Raw genomic sequence first — 15,506 nt, 5'->3', positions numbered from 1 at the left:
GTAATGAATTAAACGCCCAATGCTTATTGAAAATGATTTCGCTTGGCGAATTAATACAAATTATCGGTGCTCGATCCAAGCCCAGTATTTTGTTTCAATTTTTTATTAATTATACGCTTTTAAACATTTCATGAACATTATGCATTTGACAAATTTTATTTAAATTTAATCCTAATTCAATTATTTAAATATTCTGGTCAATTAGGCACCTGGTCAGTTTCAGTATATGCACAAATTATAAAGTTGAATCAAACAAAATATCACACTACCATAACAGAGCATAAATATGTTAAACAGAATTTGGTCCTCATAGTTGATATGGATTCATGGTGTAATTTGGGAATGCTAATCCCTAAGTTGTTTTTGATTAATAAAAGGAGTGAATCAATTTTGTTGTCCAACAAACTTGACCTGTAAAAAGGTTCGAAGAATAAAGAGTTCGAAATTTGAAGCTGATTGATCAATTCTTTCATAAGTTATTGTAGAACATACAAACAGACGGACAACGACTTAGGCATTCAGTAAGTCGAAAGGGAGAGCTCGCTAACGCTCGTTCAATTAGAGATAAAATATTATAGATGATAGATAGATGATTTATTAGTATCTTTGAATGTGAATAACTTTCAAGCGGTTTGAGATATAGATGTGTGATTTTCGTCATTCATTCTCTTGAAATTGTGTATCGAAATCGTGTATCATATTTATGACCTTCCGATTGAAAAAAATGAAGTTTATTTCAAGATGGCGGACCAAAATTTTGATGCGAAAGAAAAGCAGTTCGTTGAATACACTATTTTATCCAAGACCACTCTCAGACAAAATAAGGAAAGTATAACAATCTGGAAACATAAATTGAGAACTTGATGTCATGAAATCCTGAAAAATGTAAATAGGCCTATAACCATAAACTTCGGTCAATTAAAAATCTAAATGCAAAATTTCAAGTTAATCAGTACAGTAGTTCAGACATGATGATGCGATTTCTTTCCTTTATTATATTATAGATGACTTTATTACAATCACCTCACTTGAATTGGTAAGAAATACTACTTTTTCTTGATAAAAAACGGTGGGATTGTATTTAGCCCTGCTACCTGTCTTATTATTGGATCCAACTAGGGTAAAAAACTAGTGATGTGAGATGATTGGACCCACAGCTATACAGCTGGATTCCCACATTATCAGTGACGGTGAAAGTGACCGGCACAGTGCGAATATACTTCACATGAGTTTCGATTGGACAATTCCTACTCAGTCCGGTTGAACTATTATGAATAGTCCCATTAAAACTGATAGGGTTAACTCTCACTGAACCGGGCAGGCTTACTGTCACTGATGTTTAGGAATCTAGCTCAATACTGTTTACACAGTCAAAGCACGATTTTATATAGAGAGTTAATAACCTTTATTGTCATTGATATTTTGCCTTATTAGATTCAGGAATCCACATATTTCATGATTTTTTGTGGTTTTACAGACAATGTGACCGTGGAAGAAGCGAACATAGTTGAGAGCGAGGTGTTCGTCTACAACCTGGGCACGATGTTCTTCATCGACCGCGTGCTCTTCCAGGAGGAGCTGCCTGAGGTCGAGATGACAACCACGACGGACAGCGCAGGCGGCTCCAGCGAGTGGACCGAGGACTCGTCCGAGTCTGGGGGGGCCACCGTGCCCGACATACTTCTGGCCGAGGAGAACTCCTCCCCCTCAGCGACCAGCGCCACTGACAACCAACTGGCTGACGTCACAACTGTCGACACCATCACTACCATTGCAACTTGAAAACGCTTCGCCCAAAGTCGAAAACTAACCACTGTCGATTAGTGAAATTCACTTAGAACTGTCAGCCTGGGTTGAATGGAGATAAGGCTATTCATACACCTTGTATGGTATTCATAAACCATTAGTGTACACCTTGGATGCGTGTCCGTTCTTAGGCCAGTCATTCATGTTAAGGCTCATCAAAGATTTTTACCTAGGCAGAGAAGCTAGATAATGTGTGCTACCCTCTTTCGTCTTAGCTGAGCTGACGTGACCGGAGAATAATTGTATTCAATTATTTCTAGTTGCGCAGACTAGTACATCTGATCGTGTTTGTGTGTGTCATACGGCAAACCTACAGGATAGATAAATTATGATTATGAGCAGGAAATTGGTATACATTATCTATCCTGTAAGTATAGGATATATATCATAATATAGCTTTATATGCATTCTTAAAAAAAACAAAAGCCTCTTTTATGAGGTATTATAGAATATATACGTGACAAATAATCAGACTAAGAACAAGTAGCATCTTAACTAAAAATAATTAGTTGCATACAATATTTTTTAAACCTGAAACATTTTTTCAAATCTAAAACAATATTTTTCGTTTCCGACTGTCGTTTTCGTCTTTTTTGTTGTTGAAAACAACTAAAAAAGCAACCACCATTTTGATTTGGAAAGAAGGGCTTTTCACAACTTCAACAATCCCTCAATCATTTGGTTTAAAGTGTTTGTAAGCTACTGCCATTATAGATGAACTGGCGAGGAATTCCTGCGCAGTTAAGCCTCTTTGGTGTAACGTAACTTGAATGGCTGGCCGTACAGCGAGTCGACTGTAGTGGATAGACGTAGTAAATAGAAGGCGGCAAGTGTAATAATCATCAAATTCCACTGTTGGCAAATCATGTGTGGCTTTGAATTGTATTAAACTGTACACCGACAGCTATTAGTTGAACTACAAAAATCACATCAACATAATGTATGAAATTGAGCAAAACCATGTAATAAGGAAGATTTTCCTTTACAGTTTGTTTCACGTTAGAAACCTTTATGTATCAACAGAATAGAAGAGGTTGGTGCCCATTTATAATACCCTTTATTTTAGCAGTCATGACTAATCTAATACGAGATTTGCAGAATCCCAAATATATTTTTTTTCAAGCCACTAAGATTGTTTGTAAATTTTGAAAATTTTCGTCGAATTTTTTGCTGAAACGTCAATTTGCAGACTAATATCCAAAAGAGCGCATTTGTTTTTGAAGAGTAATGGTTTTGGACGTCTCCTTCAAGCTCTCTAACAATCTGTTAATAAGTCATGTTATGTTCAACTTCTCTTTTCTTGAATAAGGTTCAACTTACTATAGTATAGATTCAATGTTGTTGTTAATACTTGTAAAACATAGTTAACTTAGTAATTCATTATTATAGAAGTATTTGTGAAAATTTAACTATATATTGTATGGATAGAGATGAAGTTCAGCAATAATAATAGCGATTCATGTATGGAAATCTATGATATTCAAAGACTGACTATGATGTACAAATACGGAGCAAGTATATCTATTTTTATAGAAGAATCTGTTGGATTTTTGAAGAATTTCTCTGGAAAGGCATTCAAGATAATGAGACATGTTACTTAGTTTATCATTGATAATGAAAGGATAGTGACCCGTCAATTCTAGTAAGCAAGGATGATTTGTAAAAAAATCGAGATACACTATTCTGAAAATATAGGTAAAGAGAAAAATTGAGTTATCTGTAAGTAACAAAATCTATAAGCACGCATATCCTGTGAAAGCATTATTAATTATACAAGAATATAATCAACTTAGTTTAGCTGAGTCGAAAATTTTAATGTTCAAGTTTTAATCTCAATTTATTTAGCAGTCATTAAGCAATTTGCAACTGTTAAAGTAACATAATATTGCTAGGTACCTATAGGTTATATTGCTATGACAGAGAAAGTATACCCATGTATGTTTCCTCCCTCTCACTCTCTCTGGTACTATGTATCTGAATGATAGTAATATAAGCTACCTAATGTGAAGTAGAAATTTGATTTACAGATGGTTTATTGAAACTCCATTATGAGTGTAAACTCAATTTTTTCTCAGAAATTCAATTGTTGAAAATTTGATGTAACGTGTTGTTGTTACTTCTAACTGTAGGCTTGTATAATAATTATATTATGTCTTGATGAGACTAGTATAAAAGGTGATGTAAATATAAATTTTAAAGTGATAATATACTGCAATTAATTAGTTGAAATAATTCTAATGTTGTGCATTTGTAAATATTTATACATATAAATTTGTAATGAAGATTATTCAATTATTATAATAACTAGTAATTTTATTCACCTTGTCTTTTTCTTTAGGGCTACTCTTGAATATAAATAAACAATATAAATCCAAGTACCCTGAGTATCTTTTTAATTTTAAAAAGGGTACTTAGATTTATATTTTTATTCACCTATATTCCTTCAATATCAATATGACATTAAATAATAATGACTATTTATCAAATGATCATTAGTATAATAATTAGATTTTTATATTCATTTATTAGGAATAAGAAATATCTATTATAATAATATTCATCTATGATGAAGAGTAGATCAAGCGAAATCATGCAAAATCCCCATACAATGCTGGCGTTATAAAAGCTGACTAATTTTTCTTGGTTTATGCTAACTTGGGACATGGTGATTTGAACCCACACAATAATAGACAGAAATATGCAATTTGAAAAATTTTAATTCATAAAAATATATCAAGTTGATACATTTATGAAAAGTATTACAAATTCTTATATTTAGTACCGCAACGAAACTGATTATTACACGCATTAGTCAACGATTTGATCTACAGTATCAGTAACAAACTTCGTATTTACATTTATTATAAATATACAGTCGGGAAATTAGTTCCTTCATAACCCTTTAAACGGAGGAGAGAAATTATACAAATAATCTGATTGATTAATTTCAACTGCTGGGTTCATGAATCAAGATAATTAATACATTAATTTATCTAAATCAAACTAGGAATAATATATTATGAGTTAATAGTGTTCGAGGTCCTTAATTAATGCAGTAGATACTTAAAAAAATCATAAAAATTGTATTGTTTTTAAGTCAATAATAAATCCACATAAAAACTTCAGATTATTTCAAACTCATTCTTAAATTATTATAGGCAGTATTGCAGTTCCAATTACCTTATTATGAGCCCCTTATTATTGAATTAGGAAATGAAATTAATTATTGTAACAGAATGGTTCAAGAAAAACATGTAAGTCTTTAAAACTGAGCTCGAGTAAATCAATATCAATACCTTTATCAACTGGCGAACTACATGGTTAACCATGTTTATAATATAGTCTATAAGTTTTCAGGTTTCAAAAATTCAACTGGAGAAGATTGGAGTCAGCCTGGAGGAATTTTTACTGGATATACTGAAGTTCATATGAATTTAATTAGCAATGCGAAAATGTTAATTGAAATGAAATAATACCTGGATAATTTCGGGAATGGCATTGAATTAGATTAGAGCCAACTGCTGTACCCGGTGTATTTTGGGACTCAAACTAAACGAGATTAAACCCAACTTCTTGAGCGATAAGGTTTAGAAATGAAACTGCAGTTTCACTGAATGTGCTCGGTGACCTTGTTGAAGCTGTCGACCTTGTGGTCGGCAATGTTGGGCCGTGACTCGTAGGAGCAGATGGTGACTCCATGGCGGTGCGCCTGGCTGAACTCACCGCGCAGCCCGATGTAGAACAGCTTTGTCGTCTCCGAGCCAAAGTTCGACGGAAAGTGCAGGGTCAGGTGGTAGACCGACGAGAACTTCACAACTCTGCAAGAAAAGTAAATTTAGTTGAAAATTCATAAAGTTAAGCAAATGTTCAAATAACATATTAGTGGCCAGCCACTAATACGATTAAGTTCAACAGATTAGGTATTCGTCTTCCGATACACATGGACAGGCAAGAGCACACACATCCTACTATGAACTAGATGATTGATGATTGTTGAAAAATAGAAGCCGACTATTGAGATAAATAATAACACCTGAAGAAAACACATGCTAAGGTTTCTAAGCCAGGCCAGGTTCCGTCTAATTTTGTGAGGTTGTTAATACAACTATAAGTTGATGATGATTTTCGAAAAAGATTTAGGTGCTTTCACTTTTAAGGCACATTTATGCGTTGACAGCGGCCACGACCGCGAAAGAATACTTCTAATTCTAAAGGTACCTATAATTCACACTTTCGAAGGCTGCTAAGAACCAAAGATATCCTTTCTCGGTTGTCGGCCTTAGTCGCATAAGCTAAAACGTAGGTACCTTCAGGTTGGTCGTAGTTTGAGGACATCATGTACGAGAATTGAAATCCCCATTTTGAAAAATAGACGAGATACTGCCGCCTTAATAATTGGTATCTCCTGAAAGTCATAAGTACAGTAGTTATATGTACATGTATAGAAGACGGAAGCAATTCTGCTGAGGTGGCCTGTTTGATGAACTGTTACATCAGTGGATGACACAAGGAAACAAATTCATTAAATAATTAACTCTCGTGATATACAACAAGGTATATTCATTTTTAGTAGCATCCGCTGATCGCCAATTGAAGAGGGTGGAGTTTTCAGTAATTTTTCAAGTGATATTCTATTATTTATGCATAAAGAATAGAGAATTTCTCATTGGAGTGAGCACACATATTTAAAAATTCATTTGGAATTAATTGATTCAGATGCAGCAATAGATAGCTGTGTCAATTTTAAGATCAGACTTTAGTGACTTATCTACATTTCCAGACATATTATTAGGTAGATTAGGTAGGTTAGGTAGAACTGTCGATACCTATGTGAAATCAAACGTTTGCAAAAATAATGTTTTAGGTATTTTAATTTGAATATGAGATAAGTTGAGAGACCTATTTATTTGAATAAAAAACAAGATGTCACTAAGTTTATTTCGCAATTTATGATTGTTTCTAGATTTATTCATTTTTTATGGCGGATGATGCCCACGTGAGCTATTTTGCTTGTGAGTGGGAGGGAGTGGAAGTGCGAGGGTGAATTAAAAACGTCCATGCCAATTCGATGGGATTCGGCGGAATTCGAACCCGTGACCAGGTAGCACTAGCTACTAGCAGACTGGAGGGTGCAACTCGGCATTTGTTTGATAATAATAATATTACATTGATAAAAATTTATTTGATAGTGATTAATACAATAAAAACACATATTTAACAAAGTCTATTCTAGATTGAGCTTTACTCACGCTGGAGCGTATTCCAAAACGCCATTTTCATCAACTTGAAGTTCGAATTCTTGTTCCGGTTTTAATCCAGTGTTATCGAACGTCATGTGTGGCCGGTTTTTATATCTGAAAAATGCATATTTTTAGGTGCATAAATTACAATGCTGATTATTTATATTCCTATAAACAATATTACATTCAATCTATCAAATGAAGTTCAAAATTCTACACTTGAAGCAAGTGGATATAAACTAGAGAAAATGATCTAGTTTAAACTAGTAAAATGGTCTCTCTCTATAACATTTGTTCACATCTAGGCTATGCCTAATATCATTTACTTTTCCTCTCCATTTTTCTGTTCAGACATTCAAGATCTTTCTTTCCAATGCTGTTTCATTTTTCATTGTCTTTCTCCATTCAAAAGTTCATGTAAAAAGAACTGAACCAATAAAGAAAACAAATCATGACATTACTGGTAGATATTTACTAAAAACTGAGCGTTTCAAGAGCTGAATAACAATTGATTAATTAATAGTTAAGAATTATTATTTGTATTTTTCGGGTAAAATCTCAATGAGGGCATGAAACGAATAACAATACAACTGCGAGACCATTTGGCATGTAGCCCCCAACCGTTCATATTTATGATATTAAGTTCCATATTTCCATGATTGAGTTCATATTTATTGCACATTTGGAGTTTCACTCAGAAATTTCCATTTACGTGGCCTGCAGAGGTTCATGGACGTTATAATTGCCAACTATTAGGCAGTCTATACTCTGTAACTATTGGTGTAAGTGTAACATGGAGTTCCTGCGAAGTTTATCAGGATGTGACAAATATATAAACTGCGAAGGCATATATATTATAAGTTTCTATTAATGTACAATCTAATTACGAAGCAAAGGATATGAACCAAACCCTGCAATCAAATGATGAGTTTCACGCAATAAATGATGTTGGTATATAGTGATTTTATAACACATATCAAGTTATCAGAGATGTATAGATTCTTCCCAAAAAAGTTCAAATCATTCTAATTAAATGTATGCACAATAGAGAAAATGATCTAGTTTAAACTAGTAAAATGGTCTCTCTCTATAACATTTGTTCACATCTAGGCTATGCCTAATATCATTTACTTTTCCTCTCCATTTTTCTGTTCAGACATTCAAGATCTTTCTTTCCAATGCTGTTTCATTTTTCATTGTCTTTCTCCATTCAAAAGTTCATGTAAAAAGAACTGAACCAATAAAGAAAACAAATCATGACATTACTGGTAGATATTTACTAAAAACTGAGCGTTTCAAGAGCTGAATAACAATTGATTAATTAATAGTTAAGAATTATTATTTGTATTTTTCGGGTAAAATCTCAATGAGGGCATGAAACGAATAACAATACAACTGCGAGACCATTTGGCATGTAGCCCCCAACCGTTCATATTTAGTAACATATTTATGATATTAAGTTCCATATTTCCATGATTGAGTTCATATTTATTGCACATTTGGAGTTTCACTCAGAAATTTCCATTTGCGTGGCCTGCAGAGGTTCATGGACGTTATAATTGCCAACTATTAGGCAGTCTATACTCTGTAACTATTGGTGTAAGTGTAACATGGAGTTCCTGCGAAGTTTATCAGGATGTGACAAATATATAAACTGCGAAGGCATATATATTATAAGTTTCTATTAATGTACAATCTAATTACGAAGCAAAGGATATGAACCAAACCCTGCAATCAAATGATGAGTTTCACGCAATAAATGATGTTGGTATATAGTGATTTTATAACACATATCAAGTTATCAGAGATGTACAGATTCTTCCCAAAAAAGTTCAAATCATTCTAATTAAATGTATGCACAATACACAAAATAATATTTGAGCTCATTTAAAAAAATAGTTGACAGTTATTTTCCCCATTCCACCGGCGTTGAAGGAGAGGTATTGTTCTCCATTGACCGTTCCATGCCCCATCGAGATAGCGTCTACCCATTTTTTCTAATGTTATTAGTAAAATTCCCAAGAATTTGAGATCGAGTAAATATTTCAGGGAATTTGAGGGAAATATTACCAAAATTCATAAATTCACGGTAATTTATGATTTTTGTATAAAATGACTGGATACTATGCTTTTCTATTAAAACAAGTGGCAATCAAAAGTTATTATACATAAACATTCATAAGTTATATGAAAATAATAACTTTAAAACTGCAATACGTTTTTATCAATTTAAGATCATAGAATATTATCATTTCATTATAGGTTTAAGGAGGAATGCGCATTCATTTCCAATCATTTAACCGTTGAGTACTCGCGTTGGGTCAACACAGACCCACTCCACTTTCAATTATGAACCATGATGCTTTTCCCATTTACTTCTTCCCCCAACTCTATCTAATCTTCTTTTCTATATATATAAAAATGAATGTCTGTTTTTGTGTTAGATTGTTAGTTTGTTCCCTATAGACTTGAAAACTACTTGACAGAACGGCATGAAACTTTCAATAGGGGGGCTAATGATAATTATATATTGATCCATTTTTCAGACCTGTTTTCGAAATTGTCGGCCGAGCGGCTAACGTAGAACGGGAAGATAATCATGATTCAATATCATGTTGTAATAATATGATTTAGAATCTTTATAAATTCCACTATTGAAATGTTTCCACTGTCCTCTATTTATCTTCTTATAGTTTTTCTAATTTAAAAACACCTTATCGATCATTGGTCTCCAATGACCCGACGCGATTACTATTATGTGTGACATTCACGCGAGTACTAAAGTAGTGTATATCACTATTATCATGCTACTTCCATGTCTTGAAAGTTGAATCTATTTTATATGCAATGTTTGCCAGTGCCAGTTCATAATCAACAAAATTTTGGGTGTACTTCGTCTTTTATTGCACAATAAGGCTCGCTTGCACAACAACCGGTTAAATTTAAAAAATGATTAACTTCACGAGAGCCAATCAGAGAAGGCGTTTTTGAAAAGACGGCTTCTCTGATTGGTTCTCGTGGAATTTATCACAGTTAAAATTTAACTGTCTGTTGTTCAACTGGCACTAAGAGTTAATGGTACAATAATGATAATCATCAATCATCTATTACTTTGTATATATAATTTTTAATTATAAATTATAAACTATATAACCAGTAACTGTATAATTATCATATCTATATATATATATAAAAGCGAAATGGCACTCACTCACTGACTGACTGACTCACTCACTCACTCGCAGAATTAAAAATCTACCGGACCAAGAACGTTCAAATTTGGTAGGTATGTTCAGTTGGCCCTTTAGAGGCGCACTAAGAACGGATTTGGGGAAATTTCCAAAGATACGCTCAAAATCTGCGTTTTTCAAGCGTTTTCTCAGCTTTATCGAGAACAAAATGAACAGAAAATGTTCAAATTTAGTACAGAAGCTCAGCTAGGGTGTAATAATGTTGTGTTAGAAGGAATTTGAAATAACGCCAAATATACGCCCAAAATTAGCGTTTTTCGCTTTTTCTCAGTCCTTTCATAAAGTAATAGACAGAAAATGTTCGAATTTGGTACTTTGACTTTCTGATGGAATGAAGCATGCTCAAATGAAAAATGCATGCGAGCGAAGCGAGCCCGCTGATCTCATTTTTGGACGACCCAGTCGGGGTCCAGGGGGCGGAGCCCCTGGCTAGACGGACATGGCGAGCGAAGCGAGCTTGACGGCCAGTGGTTATATAAATAGTAACTGTAGTTCAGCCAAATTATATTATGCATCAACATAATTTATGAGCTATTTACTTTGCTTCTATGAATGGATAATTTATTGATTATCATGTCAAATGTAATCAATTTGAACTATTTTGAAGCAATTTTATGAATTCATAAATAACAGATTCACTAACTTACAATCTCATTTTAGAAGGATGTGATCCACTGTCCCCACCAACCACTATGATTCCCTTCAGTTTAATGTTGCCTGTGAACCTGCAAATAATAATAATTGACAACCATAATGTAGTAATGTTTTCAACAACACTTGTAAACACTTATGCAAATTTGCAGCTCAATTAAAAGATGATTCTAAATTAAATGAGGATTAATTATTAATGTAGGTAGTAGTCCGTGCGCAAATGTAAAAAATCTGGTGTAACGCACTCACAAACTTTCCTTGCCGTTATGAGAATTAACACCTGACGCTAGTGTTCACGCAAATCTCAAGTCTACTTATAAAGAAAGATCTGAGCCAGCTGGTGACAGGACAATAACGCTGGAAACACACGAGGTCTGCTATCTCTTCATAGTGAATCATTTGATAGAATCAACAGTTGCCAACAGTTTACAATTGGGTAATCACATTTTCTCGAATTTCGAGCTTATTTTCAATTTTAGGTGAAAATGTTACTGAACATTAAATGTAGAGATTTTCATGCTCAATCTTTTCCACTCAATTTTTTTTGTTTTAATTGTATCTGAAGCCTGATAATTGGGAATCTAAAATCAAACTTTGCAAAGATGGGGCGGAGCTCCTGAAATTTTACAGATATAGGACTTGTGGCAGTTTATAGAGCTTATCAATGACTATTTTAGGTATAAATTTAATCGAAATCGTTGGAGCCGTTTTCGAGAAAATCTCGAAAAACCCTGCTTTTGACAACATTTTCTCCATTTTAGCCGCCATTTTGAATTGCATTTGATCGAAATTGTTCGTGTCGGATCCTTATATTGTAAGGACCTTAAGTTCCAAATTTCAAGTCATTCCGTTTATTGGGAGATGAGATATCGTGTACACAGACTCACACACACACATACAGACCAATACCCAAAAACCACTTTTTTGGACTCAGGGGACCTTGAAACGTATAGAAATTTAAAAATAGAGGTACCTTAATTTTTTTCGGAAAGCAATACTTTCCTTACCTATGGTAATAGGGCAAGGAAAGTAAAAAATGCACTTCACTACATTTTTTTTAGTTTTCCTCTAAAGCGCATATTTCATTACTATACTTTTATTTTAAATCGAGACTCATGAATACAAATGAAGAAGTGTTCATTTAATGTATTACTTATGTTATTGATATTTTGTAATGGTTGGTGTGATTTTGACGTTGACATTATTTCATGCTTTTAACAATCAACTATTTTGAATTTGAATGTACAGATCAAACAAAATTATAACTCACGGTATATTGAACAGAAGTTCCTCATCGACATCGCTCTCTACAAACTGAAATAAAAAAGTAATCATATTACATTTTTACAACCCAATATCGTAGCAAATTTTAGTATCAGAATAAGTTAGGGCCGGTTTCCGAGCTCGGGATTTAGCCAAGTCCTAGACTTTAAACAGCTGGAGTCAGAAAATTGGCTTTCCAAAACGGGGCGTAGTCGCAGCTTTTATAACAGTAGTCATAGTTTTTATTTTCTCATTTCTATAATTGGAAACGTTTTTCCTTGACGAAATTAGACATTCCTAAATAATTCAAAATAGCTGAAACTTTACACTATTTTTTCTTTATTTTATTTTGTGTTCAATTTTCTAGTTTTTCGAAATTTAATTCAAACGTCACTATGACAATGACTGCGACTACGCCCCGTTTTGGAAAACAAATTTTCTGACTCCAGCTGTTTAAAGTCTAGGACTTAGCTAAATCCCGAGCTCGGAAACCGGCCCTTAGTGTTTGATTGCGTTAAAATTACTAATGTATGAAAATCATTAGATCGAAACTTTAATCAGTTTACTACACTCAAAAATTGCATAACATGAGAAATCAATGTAATTAAATTTAAGTTGAGCCAGTTCCAGTTCACTATCCAAATAAGATCAGATCTTGAATATTGAATATTAACTGAGATAATATCTGAGAATACTATGTGTAATATTTATTTCATACAGAAATGAAGCACAATGCCCATTCTGAGGTTATATTGGATTGAGTACATTGATCAATTCGACCGCCGGCAGGCGTGGTGTAGCACACAACAGTGACAGTTGTTAAAATATAATTCCCATCCCATTAGTTCTTACTGGACTATTCTCACTCAGCAAGTATTAATAATTCTATTAGTACTTTTATTATAGTACTTGAATTATAGTTTCACTGTTCACTGTCGTGTACCAATCCAGCTCTAGTGATCTAACTGGTGCTTATACTACAACAGTTCATACAAAATTAGTTTTGACTTGGAGGGTTATGCGGAGCAGAGAGAAGTAGGGATACAGCGGCGGCGATGTTGCCGTGCTAAAGCGGCCAGCGTAGTGAGTGTTCAACTGCTCATGATGCGCATACGAAGTTTCCTCTCTGAGTCTAATCGACAGACTGGCAACTATGCTTCTTTCTATGACGCTATTCATCACTGTAATTGGCTGATTACAGCCCTCCATTTTTCTGCTCAGCATATCTCTCCAAGTCAAAACTAATTTTGTATTGACTATACTTCAGCCAGCTCAGCCTGGTCTGTCGTTTTAATTCCGCCGGTTTTAATAACGCTTATAAATTTAAGCGTTAGCATTTCGTGATATAAATTTTGGCAACAGAGGGACAATAAATGCAATAGTGAAAAGGGCAAAGCTCTAGAAGCATTGCTTGGGGGCCCTTTAGTATATGGCTTGCGGAATCCAGCATTGAGATGAGACCTATACATATCTACAGAGAAAGTCAAGACAAATTCAAATAACCTAACAATTTTGTCGACATTTTTGTTTTAGTAATAATTATTCTACAAAACTAAGTTTCAAATACCTGTTAACCACCAAATTAACCTGTTTAAAGCCAACAAAAATTTCAAATAGACCCACCTCAATAAACATTAAAGCTACGATCTTAAAAATGATTTTATTTGAGTTTTTCCCAATTTTTCAAATAAAATTAAAAACAAAACTTAAACTTTCCGCCATGTTTGGTTAATCCTTTGAAATAAACAATGTTATACACATTTGAACTTGTCTTGACCTCCTATAATTGATATAATGTATAGTTCTCAAATCTGTATTCCGCAGGCCATATAATAAGTGACCATTTGAGCGCTATAACCTTTTATGGCAATGGTAATTTGGCAAGACATACTGAATAGATGAAAACCAATTGGATACCTGCAGCTTCAACTAGATGGCCGCAATTAACTAATGTACCTCAAGAAGTTCTTGTTTAAGGACCATTTATATATATATATATATTACTGGAACTTGATAAATAGGCTACTATCAAATACAACCCAAGTGAACACCGGACCGGTACACTCAAAGTGCAGCTAAATTTTGTAGTAGGTATGTAAAATAAACGGAAAAAAATAATGATCAATAATAAATACCTTTTCTTGATTTAATCTTTCTTCCCATGGTTTAAAAATTAGCTTTCCTGAACCTTCATCACACTCATTGAGACACTCAACATTATCCAAATCTATTTTTGAATAGAGGCTGTACTGTATACCCATTTCCGGAGTATCATCGTGATCGTGATCCCCATCACAACTATGACCATGGGAGTGTGACATTATATAAGCTAATTATTACAAAAAGTGAAACCACAAGTTTTTGCAGTAATGAAACATACAAGTAAGTTAACTCCTTTCAGGGTTTATCATGCTACCACAAACTAACTTTCGTTCAAGAGTCAAACTTGAAAGAGAATATGCATGATGAAATACGTGATTTGTAAAATATATTGCTCCATTTGGAAAAAATTAACTATCGACCTTTGCAAACAATAAAATGTAAAATATTTTAAATTAAATGCCAAAACTATAAAAACAGAATCCTAACCAAACTTGGCATTTGGCAGATATATCCAGATATTTATTTTCAGGCAGCCAGCCATATACATTAAAACATTATTTTCCCTACAATATCCAACTAATAAGAATAAATTTTTTCGTTAAATTTCAATCCGAGATTACAAAATTTACGAATTTGATTTCTGAAGGTAATTAGAAAAGTAGTTTGTGACATTTATTATATCATGAATTAAATATTCCAAATGTTGAAAATTCTAAGTTGAATTCTCCGTTGTAAAACGACTGTTATGGTATGTTTGTGATAGCATACGCTCATACAGAGCTCCAAATGAGTAATATATCAGTTGAAGTTTTGTGATTTGTAGATAATTATTTAAACTGTATTTTTGTAGTTTGGTTTGATTTAGGCCGTTTCTCCAAATTACTCAAACCAAGTTTTATAGTCGGTTCGAGTGAGAAAAAATATAGGCTATACAAAATCAAATTTCACCACACCCGTTTGAGATGATAAGTCACCAATTTTTTTTGGAGAAATAAATTTCAATCTCAATTTATTTCATTAATCATCAGTTGACTGAAGTCATGGAGTAGAAATATCATACTTGAAATATGTATAAATAGGATGAAAAATAAAAATCCCAGTACCCTTTTTGAATTATTTTATCACAACATGTTTCAACATTATGTTGAGCACATATTAATGTTGTGATAAAATAATTCAAAAAGTGTACTGA

General features: G+C 33.4%; 2 protein-coding genes across 2 annotated transcripts in view; one reads left to right on the top strand and one right to left on the bottom strand.

The window, feature by feature from the left end:
• Nucleotides 1-4,122, top strand: part of LOC111051423 (transforming growth factor-beta-induced protein ig-h3) — a 31,609-nt gene extending 27,487 nt beyond the window's left edge. Inside the window, exon 7 of the mRNA XM_022337943.2 lies at nucleotides 1,478-4,122. Coding sequence (XP_022193635.2) covers nucleotides 1,478-1,782 — 305 coding nt within the window. The 3' untranslated portion in view covers nucleotides 1,783-4,122. The remainder of the gene's footprint in view (nucleotides 1-1,477) is intronic.
• Nucleotides 4,123-4,503: 381 nt separating this feature from the next.
• LOC111051424 (PITH domain-containing protein CG6153) lies at nucleotides 4,504-14,862 on the bottom strand. Its single transcript, XM_022337944.2, has 5 exons — nucleotides 14,347-14,862; nucleotides 12,219-12,262; nucleotides 10,945-11,022; nucleotides 7,056-7,160; nucleotides 4,504-5,624 (listed from the first exon to the last, which is right to left on the bottom strand). The coding sequence occupies exons 1-5, from the start codon at nucleotides 14,530-14,532 to the stop codon at nucleotides 5,414-5,416; spliced, it is 624 nt and encodes a 207-aa protein (XP_022193636.1). The 5' UTR covers nucleotides 14,533-14,862; the 3' UTR covers nucleotides 4,504-5,413.
• Nucleotides 14,863-15,506: the final 644 nt, after the last annotated feature.

Source organism: Nilaparvata lugens, chromosome 3 (genome assembly GCF_014356525.2).
Source record: "Nilaparvata lugens isolate BPH chromosome 3, ASM1435652v1, whole genome shotgun sequence".
Lineage (NCBI taxonomy): Eukaryota > Metazoa > Arthropoda > Insecta > Hemiptera > Delphacidae > Nilaparvata > Nilaparvata lugens.
This window is presented reverse-complemented; position numbering and strand designations above follow the sequence as displayed.

Excerpts from the sequence above, each read along its gene's own strand:
- LOC111051424 (XM_022337944.2), bottom strand. The coding sequence starts at position 14,532 with ATGTCACACTCCCATGGTCATAGTTGTGATGGGGATCACGATCACGAT. Across the intron at positions 12,263-14,346 it reads AAAGATTAAATCAAGAAAAG|TTTGTAGAGAGCGATGTCGA; the intron begins GTATTTATTATT and ends TTTTTATTTCAG. Across the intron at positions 5,625-7,055 it reads GTTTTGGAATACGCTCCAGC|AGTTGTGAAGTTCTCGTCGG; the intron begins GTGAGTAAAGCT and ends CTTTTCTTGCAG.